Genomic DNA, 14,566 nt, shown 5'->3' with positions numbered 1-14,566 from the left:
TGCATTCCAGAAACGTTTTTGTGCTAGCATAAAAAAGTTTCGACACCTACATCATCAGTATCTCTAAAACACAAGAAAAAGAGGGAGCAATGCTGATTTTCTAAGGGATATATACCCTCACCTGAATTTCTGTCCTTACCGCATGAAATAGATAATTTAAAGGATGTTCAATTGCAAGGACTGACTGAGTCTAAATTAGAGATAATCCTTCAGTTGGTTTTAAAATAAACCAATTCCAGTAGGAACAAGAATAATAAAAAAGCAGCAATAAATATCAATTGAATTCAATATTGTGGCCACTCTTGTTTGCTCAGGAATCTGGCAGGCAGCTTTGTATGAATTTGTCATTGCGTTTTCCCACAGCAGAATCCCTTTAGTGGAGTGAACTGAATGTTACGGTTCTGTGAATCGATACAATTACTAAGCAAATTCTATTGTAGAGTGTTTGTTAATAATGGAGATGCGAAAGCTAGGGAGAACACGTTTTAGCTTTCACTCCCCAGTTGCTTTAGCAATTCTGAAGTTAAGAAAATTATCATTTTAGTTTGTTAAATGGAATGGATTTCATATTAAGCCACTGAGAAATAGAGAAAGTTGGATCTTTTGGTGCCATTTTAACTACCGTGTTTTAGAGAAAAATACTAACTTCATCAAAATACTTAGCTGCATCATTCCTTTAAAAGTAACAAGTCTCAGTGAAGGTAAAATGTTTGAATCGTTCTTGTAGTTTTATTTCCTTCAAGAGCAAGAAGAATGAATAATATCTCAGATCTTTTTATTTATCATATTTAGTATCAATACCACCAGTATAGCATATGGGCATTAAAAATACCTAGGTGGCTCAACTTTAATCTTAAAATACTAAAATAAAATAAAAAAACCACAGGAGTTTGCTTTAAAACTGTGCATCTTGTTTATTTTAGGAGAAAAGGCTGAAAGAAAAAGCAGCAAGGAGAGAAGCCAGGAATAAGAATGCACAGGTAAGGATTTTTGTTGTTTTGATCAAGCTGATGATTGCGTGTTTCAAATTGTTTTTAAAATATTTTATTCCTTTCTTTAATAAGCAGTATTGTGATTAATGACTGTTTAAAAACATTTTCTCTTTGCTTGTGTTTTCTTACTCCCTTGCTCTGATGTGGTTATAATGACTTGCTGTGGAAGGAGAGAAAGCATGAATATGTGTGTGTATGTATAAATATATAAAGAAGCCTTTTGGAAATGCAGGCTCTTTATTTTGTATATCAAGTGAGTTGTGTTTTCAACTGCAGTGCTGATGCCATATTTTTTTTTCCTGAATATTTGGTCATGTTTATAACTTGCAGGCAGTGAGGGTTTTTTTTTGGGTCAAATTTCATTTAAAGCTGTTTCTGCTGAACTTTTTCTTTAAACAGCAAGTATTTACATTGATGTTTATTCCTTTCCATTGTTAGACCCACAAATAAAACTGTTGCTATCCTTTTCCTTATGTTTACATTACTAATTTCCTAGAGGCTGTCATAGGTTTTCATATTACTTGGTTTGTGATAAACTCAAATTTCATTCAGCTGCAATAATTTTCCAGAATATGGACAGAGTAATGTGTGTCATTTCTCATGCTAAGTCTTCTTATGCTACACATGAATAGTTCTTGGTAGTTCTTGGCAGTTAGCAATTATCTTACTCCCTTGAGAAAATCGATAATGTTCTTTGTCTGATTTTTGCAAGCTGGCCCTGTGCTGGGAGGCTTAAGTATAGGAAGATGCTTCGTTCTATAGTTCTGAAGTGGAAAGTAATTACAGTTTAAGATGAAAAGCCTAGTTATAGTAAGTATTAAGTATGATTCTGTCTTCAGAGATGGCAGGCTATGAGAGCTGTTGGCATCGTGACTCCCCAATCAAGCAATAGAAATTTTCTGCATGTAATTGAATGTATAGAGATGCATACTTTTTAATGTATTGAGCAAGCATTTTAGGAAAATTATGGAATGAATGATTAACAAACACCCTTAATATAGGGAGAAAACATTGATCAAATCAGGCTGTATCTCATTCGTAACTGCTGCTTGTTAATTTTGCTGCTTTTCAAGGAATAAAAAAACCTGATGTCATGTTATTCAGCAGCTGGAGAAATGAACCCATTCCTTCCAAAAGGATCTGTTTGCTGATGTACTTCTGTCCTATTCTTTGCCAAACAAATGAATCTTTCTGTCCTGCTGGAAAATGAATGAAGTTGATCTCTGTTGAGGAATGATCTGTCCAAGTGGTGTGTGTCCGTGGGTACAGTACAGGTTAAATGCGGAATCTCAGCCCCAAAACTGTGTAAGATTAAGCCACAATATAATGCACCTCTGCCTCTCTTCTGAGCAACACTTGCACCTGGAAAGCTGACTTACTGGTGTGAGAATGGCATATGCTTTCTGTGAGAGTACCAACTGTGCAAACCTGCTATTACTTTGACTTAACTTTATTCCTGGAGCATTTAGTTCACTCTCTGCAAGAAGGTGCAAGCCTCAGGAGCTGACACGTCTCCTCGATGAAAACTGTTGGGCTTTTTCTCTTGTTCAGAGGCTATTTTTGCCAGAACTGTGTGCAGTCAAGTCCTGTCATTTTCAGTGGGGCTCATTTCAGGGAAAATGCTTCCACTGGGAAAGGCTGCCAGCTTGGAGCTGGGCCGTTCACGCCTGGAAGTGGAAGGAAGCAGTAGACGGTAGATAAAGGTGGCAGTTTCCGTCTGCTGGGTGTCTGAGGAATTAATTAAGAACGCTCCCTGGTTCACAGAATCCTAGAGATGAAGCTACGGTAGCTGAAGCTCTCCATAGTCCGTGTGGGATATGACTCAAGCAGCTCCTAGGAGACACCCAGGGAAAAAAAAGGAAGGAAACAGTAAAACACAGAAACTATTGAAACAGAAACTGGTTTAGAAAATGTTTGCTGCCTAAATCAGGAGTTCAAAAATGTTAGCATTTGCACTAGTGCTTTCAGAATATGGCTTGTTGACCCACTTACTCTGCCATACGCAACTCCTTTGGCAATTAATAGTGTTTTCTTAAAAGAGAAAGCAATAAGGAGAATCAAAAAAGCAGAAAAAGTAATTTTAGCTATATTAATGCAGTTTAACAGCTGGAGGAAAGGGCTAGATCAACAATTATGAGCAGCCAGTCACTTCAAAGCAGCTGTGGTCATAATTTGTTGTTCCACGTCTACCTGCTTTATTCCCCTTGTTTGTTTTATTAACTGCATCTCTCGCATTATAAACTCCTTGGGTTACAGAGTATTACTTATTATCTTTCACTGGTATGCAGCCCCACCGGGTATGACATAACCAAAATGGCAATTTACTTTCCCATTCTTAACATCAATTTATCAATTATGACTTTTGCATCTTTGCTTTAGTACAATTCTTGCTGTCCAGTTGTTGATTGTGGCCTGCTACTGACTGGACAGAGTCTGGCAAGTTATTCTTAATATGTGCTTTTTAATCCAAAATGAAATGGGAATTTATGTGGACCTGAAACTTTATGGTTTACAGTTTATTTATTTTCACACTTTAAACCATACACTCATGGATTTAATCTTAGTCTTAATTTAATTTTGGATTGTGATACTCTAAGTTTTAAGATTTCTCTGTCCTGTATGTGTTCATCCCTTTCCTGTGCCACGAATCTTTGCTTCTTGACATTTTTCATGTACTCCACCTATAATTTTTTTAACTCATGGCCTACCTTTTTTAATAACAGCTTTCCTTCAGTTTTATACTCCCATATTGTTTTGGGGAGGAGGGGGAGTATCTCCGTTTTAAGTTGTTTTTCTTTTTTTTTTTATTTCAAAGTTTTAATGCCTTGCATGAGTGCAGGTTGTTTTGCCTGTTTGCCGACAAAAAAGCAAGATCACAGGAGAGATGGGCAAATATCAGGGAAGGTTTTGCTCAGCCTTCGCTGCGCTGGGACAGGGCAGGCTCCCTGCAACTGTAGTTGAACCACAAATTCTGGCACGCTCTGCTGAATGTGCTCGAGCAGGGGATTAGATGAGTAGGTAGGTAGCTGCAACGTTATTGACTCCATCAATAAATCCCCATGCAATCAAAAAACCTGGGTAAGAAGTGAGGGCTCTTACAGGATGCTCTGGAGAAAGTACTTCTTGGAATTTACAACCATTAATTATATTTGAGTGCAAAAGGCTGTGAAAACAGGTAAAAGAAGTTTTCTCTTAAATTCTTATTGAAGCAAAACTAAAAATTTAGTTGTTTTTTTGTTTGTTTGTTTGTTTCCCAGTTTAGGAGAATTTGATGAGATATTTACAGATGCAGCTTTTTAAGGTGAAAACACGAGTCTTTTGTCCTCAATCAGTAGTGGTAAAATCACAGTCCTCAAGCCTTCAAACAAATTTTAATAGTATTGGCTTGAAGATGGTCTACAGAAAATTAGGCAACTGTGTTGTCTTTTGACCAAGAAGTAAAGCATTGTGTGGAAGCAGCAGCAGCAACATGGATGGTCGCTCTGAGGTGTTACTGGTGAAGCCAGGCCTTGGCCTCAAACAGGATATCCCTGCGCCGAGCAGTCCTCCACTCATCACTTTGCTCTTTTACTTCCAGTAATCTACCACATGTTGATTTCTTAGTATAAATAAAGAACTTTTATCTTAGGTTTCATCCAGCATTTAAAGGTCTGTGCTCTGCAAGTGCTTGTTAGCTGCAATGAAGCAAAACAGGACTCTCCTTTAGTGAGTTTAGTGTTTTGCTGTCCTGATGCTGTAGAGCAGTAGTGTTGTGTTAAGAATTATGAAGTGAGAAAGGTTTTAGTTTCTTTTAAAGAAAATAATTTTTTTAGGAAGGGCATTTTCCAGGAGATGTCGAACAGGTCTGTGGGTCAAAGTGAGGGAGCAAAGCTGGAGTCAGGACAAGGTGCTGTTTCCTGCCCCCAACATTATGCAAGAAATTATACCAAGCCCCTGAAAGAAGGCATCAGTATCTGCTAGAAATAGTTGGGACAGCATCTGTAAGCAGTGCCAGCAGGAGGTAGAACTTGCTCAGTCGTGGCAGTTTGGTGCATTGGTTCAGCCACTGGCAATCCTGGAGCAGTTACACCATGCTGGTGTTCAAAGCAAAACAAAAATAAAAAAAAAAAGGGCTGACTAGCAGACCAGAGGCTGTTTATCTGAGGTCCATAAGAAAAATGTAGCCTGCTGAAAACCTAAGGAAATCCAGCTTGAACACATACTCCTTAGTGAGAGGGTTTTTCTTTTTTAGAAAAGAATGAAGAGGGCAAATCATTGAAATAAAGTTGAGGATGGGGTTTGTTATCAGGCCAGAGAAGTGACCTCGTCTGAGAGAGATCCAAGCACTCGGTTGTCAGAGGAACTTTTTCGTAGGAATAAATTCTTGTTGAATAATTTTAGAGCATTGAAAGATCAACAGCAACAGCAGGATAATAAGTATATTTTAACTTTTCTCATGTCCTCTCTTTCTCCCTTGCTCTCTCCCCAAATATTTTGCTGTTCCCAGAGGAATTAGTACTTGTGTATGAGATCTTACACATTTTACAAAGCATATACTTGATATGCTTTATATATATAATTTAAGATTTTCACAGAGTCACAATGAAGTTAGGAATCTTTTGACTCTGTTATGTGGGGATTCATGTGAGCACATCTACAAAATACACGTCAGTGAGCAGGAGGCACACACTTAAAGATGTGACAGGTTCAGGCATTGATATCTGCCTGTATCACGTCACTGCAAGGTATAATCCTCAATATAGCATTCTGTTTTCTGCACCTTGTGCCATGCTCTCTGTTGAGATTTTAAACATAAAAATACCGGCAATTACTATTTTCTTTTAATCTCCAGTATCCTCCATGAGATTTGAGATGAGTGTAGCTCAAGAAATCTTTGCATCATTTTTGCAAAATTCAAACAAGAAAGGGACAGTGTCAGATCTCTTGGGTAGCTATTGCTAATAATCCACTGGGAGAAATACAATATTTAAAATATGGTGAAAGTTCTGCGTTCAGTGTGTATTGTTCTTGTGGTTATTGGAACTGGCTTTTATTACCTGACAGCTCTATTTCTGTCTTGAATTTCCTTTTCCTTGAGATCTAGCCCACGTCCTGGTGTTTAGGCTGGAGGCTCTAGATTCACTGTGGATGGGAACAGTAATTTCAGTGTGGAAAGGGCTTTGCAGGAGTGAAAGAGTAATTTGGTCTGTGCCTCCTGTGAATACAGGCTCCCAAGTCCCTTTGATCAGTTAATCACTTAGCGTTCTTGGGATAGTCTCATGGGATGCTGTGCGTACTGATGGCTGATGATGAAGGTGCTTTGGTTCTGGATCACGTCTCATAACCCTCTCATGGATGGTTTTGAGGAGCCATTGCTTTAGCTCCCTGTGATTTCTGGAGCTGGAGCAGGGTTTCATGGCTAGATCCTTCTGGTCGTCTGGAGGATGGTAGAGATTGTGGAGTTTATTTTGTTCATAGAAGAGACCTCAGGAGAGGGTTATATTGTTCTGACACAGCCTTAGGACAGGCTACATCTTGTCACTGCTGATAGCTGCAAAGGACTTGAAGTCATTCTTCATCACTATATTCTTGATTCTGAAAACCACAAAGAACAGCAAAAAATGAAGCAATGATACTTCAGTAAGTAGCTTTATTTATTTATTCATTACAACTTTGTGTTTGTATTGTTTTGAATTTCCTTGAGGAGCTTCGTGGATAAACAGAATAATTTGGAATATCAACATTTTAACCTACTAATTTAGTAATTTCAAACAGGTTTCTTAAGGCAGAATCACAATGTCAAGTTCAACTAGTTAAATGGAAGATAAAGAAATTGTTGATTCTGAAATATTTTTTAAAAAACGTATTCTACAATATTTAAGCTAATATTTGAAAGTGGGTATTATGTGACTTTATGGAAATGTTACCTGTATTTTGCTTTTTGAAAATAACATGTTGATGATTCCAGTTAATATAACACTTAAATTGTTCTAAATTAAGCTATAATAAGTCCTTCCTTTTCTGCAATTAAGAACGTGTATGATTAAACCAGTATTTCTATGTCATAACTCTGAACAAGTAACAAGGAAGGATTCTGATGGATTGATTTGTCAATTATGCACGCTTCTGTGAACCTTTTCATTGCAGCCACCAACACGAAAAGGATTTTAAATATATTTATCAGATTGACCATTTAAACTAATTGGCCATAGCCATAGCAATTGAATTTTGTGAGTATAATATTCACAACTGTTATTTTTAATCATATGTGGTAAGTGATGACAGTCTGCTGCTCTACACACAGCAGTAAGCTGGTAATTTTCCAGTTGCTGAAGTGATTTCCTCATAGTCCTGGCAGAAGCACAGATTAGGAGGGCCATGGTCCTTGCACGTGCCATTTTATCCCATAAAGGTCTGCTGGGATGAAGTGGGCACACAGTGGATCAACACCAATGCATCTTCATTACAGTGTCTGACATACAAACCAAAGCACAGGCTATAGGTATTTGCTTTCACATTTATGGAACAGAGAGGAAGCTTCTTTTTTCTTTGAATTTTTGGTTTTTTTCTTGGTTTAGGGGGTTGCAGTTCTGGGAGTTCTGCTGATGAAAGAGGTAATATGGATTTGTAAGAGCAGAGGAACAGGATTTCTGGTGTGTTAGGGAGCACAAAGGCTATTGTCTTACGTGATTGCGAATTATTTTCTTAAATTTATGGGAACCATACCAAAGAAATTTCTGCAGTACCTAGGTTAAACTCCGTGGAAGTTTGATAGCATTGGAACAGGAGCTTTAGAGCCATCTTAGACTTCCACTGCTGAGCTTCAGAACTTCCATCATGTTAAAGACTTGACATTTTTGTTTATTTCAGAATCAAAACTATTTTGGCACTGGGGGGAAAAACCTCAGTATTTTTTTTATTAAAGGCATAGGCTATCAAAATTGCAAGATTGCAAATTGAAATAGGTATGTGGCAACATATATACATTTCTCTCTTCCTCTTGGATTATGTGGGTTTTGTTATCATTTATTCACATCATATAGTTACGAATAACTCTTGGCAGTTGTAGAATTAAGGAGTGCTTTGGCACCATTTCACCCAGGCTCTTGAATGGGGATCAGCAAATAACTTGGTGGCTACTTGAGTTGCTGCTTGAGCTCTGTCTTTTCTTTGAACAGGGGAGTTATATATTATTCCACTTCATTTTTCCTTTTTGCCTGTCTCCGTGGATGTTAGGAGCAGGATTCCAGCATCAGGTTTCTCCCTGCATGGGCCAGTGTGGTGGAGCACAGGGCAAGCAATACGAGATCTCTGTTAGTCTTGCACAGATGCCATCCTGGGGCTAACGATTAAAGCCAGTAGCTAAGGTTATATACATTTTTCTGTTTGAATACACACTTCATCAACTCAGGCAACATATTTCAGTTCAATACATGTATCTAGAAAAATAGTAGGTATGCAATAAACCAGACGAGAACTATTTGTGCATTGCAAAGTACAAAGACATACATTCAAGGGCAAAGACCTCCCCACCTGAGCTTCAGATTTCCATTTCAGCATTGATTGAATGTTTTCATTCTAACTGCATACCACCATGTTCTGTAAACTTAAACAAGGGAAGAAGAGAGCACTGGGATTTTGCTTTGTGATCACTCTCCATCAATATGTTTAAAAAAAAAAAAGTGCTGTTCTAATCTAATCCTTTAGGCATTTTCATCTTAGGCATCTTTAGGCGTCTTCACTCTATGAAGTTAATCATAATGATAATCTGCTCTATGCTACTATTCAATAATGTCTAGTAACCAATATTTGAAATTTCTTTCCCTCTAAAGCAAAAAATTTAAAGCTGTTACACCAAGCTCGTATGCTGTGTTCCATATGTATTTTGAGCAGCAAATCAAGTTGTTGTTTATTAGTGTGGCATTCTTGTTTGCTTGCCTCACCGTAGTCCTTTGATGCTGTAACCAACTCAGTACAGTAGAATAGTCTGGAACTGAACTTTGGGAGATCTGAACCCTCTTTTCTGCTGCCACCTTCAGTCCTGAAGATGTGGGAAATCTCAAACAATCCAGAAGTAATGATCTGAGGCTTGCAGCAAAAACACAGGGCTTTTTTTTAGGAAATGGAAATTCTTTCTGGATTGGTAGGTCTTTTTCTGTTTCGTTTTGCAAAGCATGTGTAGAAATATTATGCAGGTGGCTGCATTTCACAAGTAAGCTGTATCAGCCTGTTCTAACTTGTTTATTTTACATATTGGTTTGTTCTGGTGTTCCTCTAAGCCACTTCCCAGCTTTCCTTATGTGTTTGAAACTTTCTTAGAATATAGACTTCAGATACAGGGACTCTACTTCGCTGCATATCTGAGATATGAGCTTCTTAAGAATGAGTTAATTGGCTGTTCAGCAGGGCTAATCTTTCAGATGTGTTTTGATGGTACTGACATCCTTGTGCAGTAAGGAGTCGTAGTTTTAAATTAAGTAGCTCTGTTTTCTCAGCATCCCCCCTGTTTATATTCTTGGGATATGTTGCTTGCAGTATTATACGTAGTCTGCGATAGCTACTCTCAGCAGTCGTAATTGCTACTAGTGATGAAAATTGATTTGTGCAATCAGAAAACCATTATCTGCATTCTGACTGATAATTCTGCGGTTGCCAACGTTTTAAAATTCTTCTGACGGCTGTTTTTTCAGAATACTCCAGGGTCATGCAGTAACCAGGTTTCCAGCTGCTTTATAGTGAATCTTACTTGAGCATTAAAAGAAAAGGAAAAAGCTCTTAATGACTCAGAATATATATATTTTTTTTTCCAGGCAGTTTTTAAAGATTTAGTGTTTTGTCAGAGTCGTCCTTTGCCAGATGCTGCACTACTCATTGAGTGTATCCTGTGTTTTACCGTAGCGTGCAGGGTTTGTAGTAGGTTTTCTGTTCTGTAACGCTATCAGCTGCATTGATAAACCAACACAGTTTGTTATTAGGAAATGCCAAACTAAGTAACTAACATATATGGTTATTTAACAGACTGCATGGGCAGTCTGCTAAGCCCTGTACTTGCCCAAACGGAGAACAACTTCTCTTTGGAGGAGTCCATGTCTTCCTGTGTTGGCTTCAGGTTTCCCTCAAGGTTTTTTTTCCTTAAGACAATTCATATCTCTTGCTGTCTCCTCATCTCCATTTCTGTTTCTTCTGAAGGAGCTAAATTCAAGCTGCTACTGCTTCTATGTGGTTACTTTCTGCCTTGTAGAAACTAAGAGCAGAAGCAATGGCAAACAGCAGGAAGAAAGGTAATAGCATTGTCTGGGAGCAAAGCCTTAGGAAATGTGCATAGTCTTTTTAGGGAGAAGTTTTGTGTGTGTTTGATTTGTTTTCTTCTTTCTGTACTGTCTTACATTTTCCTGACATTCCTTCAAATATATACATTCTGGTTATGTTTTGCTGGACAGGGCAGTTCCAGTACTGCTGGGTGAACATTGATTTTTCTCCAGTCCCACCATTCCTTCATTGCAGGGAGAGCTGGAAGAGGTTCAGTCTCTATTACTCCTTGCACACATTTATCTTCTCACAAGAAACCTTTTAGTAAAAGAGCATCAGTAGGGGTTCAAAACTAATTACTTGTAAGCCAAGAAAAGCCAGAATTGAAGTTGTCAGTGCTTGTCCCTTGCTGTATAAATATAGTGATGCAGATCAGGAGAGATGACTCTGTTTCTCGCTGTCTGCTCGCCTGCGCTTCCAGCTGAGCCAGATCCTCAACTCAGAGTTTGCTTAGTGTGCAGAAAGGAGTGGAGGAGACTGTACTTTTTTCCAGCTATTCAGTGTTTTCATTTACTTATGGGTTTGAGTGTCATCCATTAGATAAATGGATTAAAAATCCTTTGGCAAACAACAAGTACACAAGAAACTGTAAGCTGGACTGTTGCTAACATCCTTATCTCTAGCATTTACTGATTTTTATTTTCTTTTTCCCCAAACTTTTGTGTCTTTTGACTAGTTTTCCCAGAATACTCAAGTTTCATTCTTTACTAACGTTTATTTTGTGAAGAGAAGTTGGATCCAGGAAACTTGAAAATTTTTATATATAAATTGTTTTTTAAACTGTGCTAGAACTAGCATGGACTCATATGGTGCCTGGTTTGCTTGTTGTTGGTTGGTTGGTTTTTTTGGTTGGTTGGTGGTGTTAGGTTTTTTTTTGGGTTTTGGTTTTTTTTTTCTTTTTTTTTTCTTTCATTTTGTTGGTTTTGGTGGGGTTTTGTTGTTGTTGTTTTGTTTTTGGTTTTTTTGTTTAAGTTTTCTCTGGAAGATGTAAATCCAGAGAGCGCCAGTGCAGTTGTGGAGCTATGCCTTGTTCTGCTCCCCCTCAGCTTGGAAAGGATGCAGTAGAAAGAGGTCCAGAAAACATGAGGAAAAACTAAAAATCCCTGATGTTCATAGAGAAAGAAGACAAGTAAGGAGATATACCAAGACATTTCCTAACTGATTGAAGTAAGAAGGTACAGCTCTTTATTCTTCATAGGGAAAAGTCTGCCTGATACAATTCCTTCTGAAATCAAGCTTATGCTGCACTGCATGACACAGTGGATTTGCCCAATGAAAGGATTGAGCTCAGTTTCCTCCCCTTCCCACCCAGTCCACCCAGTGCAGATGCCATTAAAACTGGCAGAATGTGTGCACGAAGCTGGACATGGAGAACACCGAGCAGTAGGGTGCTGTTCTCAAAGCTTAAGCTTTAATGTAAGAGCTGCTAATCAAAGGCCATGAAGGGTTGGTTTGCAAATGCTTTGTTGGCCGAACATTTGAGATTGTGCTTCTTAACTTGCATCTTTAACTTCATCAGTATCATTTCCATCCTTGCTGTCATTGGGAAGTGCAGTTTGCTGCGTTGTAATAGCTGAGAACTGCGACGTGTGTATGAGTTAACGTGCACCTGGGGTGATGTGACGTGCACAGGCCAAACTCTATGCGCAGGTCTTGCAAAAGTGTGTTGTGGCATTCCTGCCCATCCTTTGTCTTTTCATGTTGCCTGAAATTCCCTGAGATCTAGAAACACATTTGCTTTTTGGTGACTCCTTTGATGCCCAGGTATTAGTGGAGATTTCTGTTTCATAGGCAATCGCAGCCTGATGTGCCATTTGCATGGTATTGGCCTGTAGTCTCATTTCTGCTTTTGTGTCTCTGCAATTTCTTCGTTTTTTATTTGGTACTTGATTTTTCTCTTGTCTTTGAACTTCCATTTTATTGAGGAAAGGGGAAATTAATATCTTTGCATGGGAGATTTTCTAAATTACTATGACAGAATTGAAACATATCTATAATAATCTGAGACTTTTCTCACATTGTTTTATATTTAGAGCTGGGAAGGGAACCTTGTACTTACAGGGTTTTGTACTTGTTCTGCACTTGTCTTGTGCAGAACTTTCTAACCATTGGCCATGTGGTGGTAGATATCAAATGCAGTCAACTGACTCTTTAGGCTAATGAGTGGTCACCAAGTGTCCTTCTGTTTGTGATATGGGAGAAGAAATGGTCCCATATCTTCAAAAATGGGTTACTGCACTTTCACAGTACATTGACACTACATCTTCCTCTTGCTTCGTGGAAAATACTTCTAAATACTTCAAAATACTACTTACATTGTCCTGTAAGCAGTTATGCAAAGCAAATGGTTACTACCAATAGAAAGGTAAGTTAAGCATTTGTCAGTCAGGAGAAAAAAATTGATGAAAAGCTGAAAGAACATTTCTAATCCTATTTGCTACTTGATTTTTCTATGTGTAGTTATATGGATAGCAACATAGCAGTTTTATGAAGTACTCCAGTAATGCCTGATCTTTAGGTTACTGTTTATGTAGTACAGTGTTTCAGTATATTATATCAAAAATCAGTTTTTCAAATGGATCTTCATAAGGATGAATTGATTTAAAAAAATCAGTCAACAGCATGTAATAGGATTAGACTTGGTTTATACAAGTATATTGCTCTCCTCTGTTCATTCTTGTTGGACAATCTGCCAAAGCTTTGAAATTTTCAGCAAGAGAAATTGTGGCTGGACAAGGGAAGGTGACTGATTAATTACAGTCACAGTCAACTTACGTTTGCATGATTTACGTGAGTGGCTATTTGAGCTGAAAGCTCATAAAGATCATAAGGCTTCATTTTAAATGGCAGTCTCAAACAGTCCATTTTCTTTGATAATTCACTGCTGTTAAAAATGTCAAAATTTATTAGCCTTTTTTGTTTCCCATCACATAATATTCTAGCAGATCACATACCTACAAAAGTAGTGCTTCGGGTCATTATCACTGTTCAAGGTATTGACTACTTTAGGAGATGCATAGAGTTTATGAAATTCATCCTTCCCAAGTACTTGTGCGGCGAAGTTCCATTAATAATACACTAACCCACTTCTTTGGTTAATATTATATTATTCTGATGTAATTTTTAAAATAATTCATGTGGAATTGTTATCATATGTAGTTTAGAAGAACTCTCAAGTTCACTGGTATTATTTTTCTGATGTCTGGTCAAGACTTGCCACCATTTCTGTGATGCTGTTACGTCTAGAAAGTTTAGCTGGAATGCAGTCCCTTGTACCTCAGGGGGAAGTGCAAACGGAATAAGTGTCCCCGAGCTGGTTTGGCCAGGGAGGTGTTAGGCAGAGATCACAGTCTGAGCACACAGTAAGAGTGAGTGTTGGGAAGTGGGTTTTTCTCAAAGCAACAGCTGTAGTGAATGCATCTTTCCTGGAGTGTGATCTGTCAGACTTTGGTCAGAAGATACTTTATACTCCTAGAGCTTTAGTTTCCTGTGCAACAGCAAGGGAAATTGAAGAGATGGATCGAATGAGTACATGAAGAACACAGATCTGTAGATGCTGGTTAGTCTCAGTTGTACCTTATTTTGAGAGTTATTGCCCACTTCTGTACAGCGTTAGAAAACTCTGCTCAGGGCATAGAATAGCTATTCTTGTGCTTTGTTACAACTACAATGAAGATATTACGGGTAAAAGGGAAGATACTCTAAGAATTAATGTTTACTCCATGCTTTCAAAGAACAGGTACTGGTGTCGGTGCTTAGTGCTACCTAAGTGACTGATTTAGCTGTACTCTTAATTAATCTTTTCTGACTGAAGATGATGTCCTTTTAGTTGTAAACACATAAGTTTTGAGTTCTTTCCAAATCAATTCTGTCTTCTTTGAGGTATGAACGTTTTAGTAAATCTCTTTGTTTTGGAGTTTCAGTTAGGCTGTCAATCGTGTATTCATGATATCTGTTTTGGACAAATACACAATACTAGATTCCCAGCTCAAGTCTGCTTTTCCTCTTTATTTATGGTAAAATCCGAGCATGTTAACTATCCATTTGCAGTATCTGAAAATGTTTCCCAACGTGCTATCTTAAAGGTTCTTTTGTATAGTTTTGCTTTAAGGAACACTTCTATTTACGTATTAAGTTTTCAGTAACATGAAATAATTTTATTGTTACTTCTGACGATATAACTGAACAGATGCCAAATAAAAACCTTATGTAACAGTTGTAGCCGTATCTCGGACCCACAAAGGTTATTAGCAGCTTGCTAGCTCCAATTATGCAGATATTTCACT

The 14,566-nt window shown here is 38.0% G+C and overlaps 1 protein-coding gene across 2 annotated transcripts in view; it reads left to right on the top strand.

Moving 5' to 3' along the window:
• DDX10 (DEAD (Asp-Glu-Ala-Asp) box polypeptide 10) overlaps window positions 1-14,566 on the top strand; it is a 184,870-nt gene that overhangs the window by 132,074 nt on the left and 38,230 nt on the right. For both annotated transcript variants that reach the window (XM_014966204.1, XM_014966203.1), the window contains exon 17: window positions 924-980. In XM_014966204.1, coding sequence (XP_014821690.1) covers window positions 924-980 — 57 coding nt within the window. The remainder of the gene's footprint in view (window positions 1-923; window positions 981-14,566) is intronic.

This window comes from Calidris pugnax, unplaced genomic scaffold (assembly GCF_001431845.1).
Source record: "Calidris pugnax isolate Ruff unplaced genomic scaffold, ASM143184v1 scaffold20, whole genome shotgun sequence".
Classification (NCBI taxonomy): domain Eukaryota; kingdom Metazoa; phylum Chordata; class Aves; order Charadriiformes; family Scolopacidae; genus Calidris; species Calidris pugnax.
The sequence above is the reverse complement of the archived record's forward strand: the minus strand, read 5'-3'. Positions and strand labels throughout refer to the sequence as shown.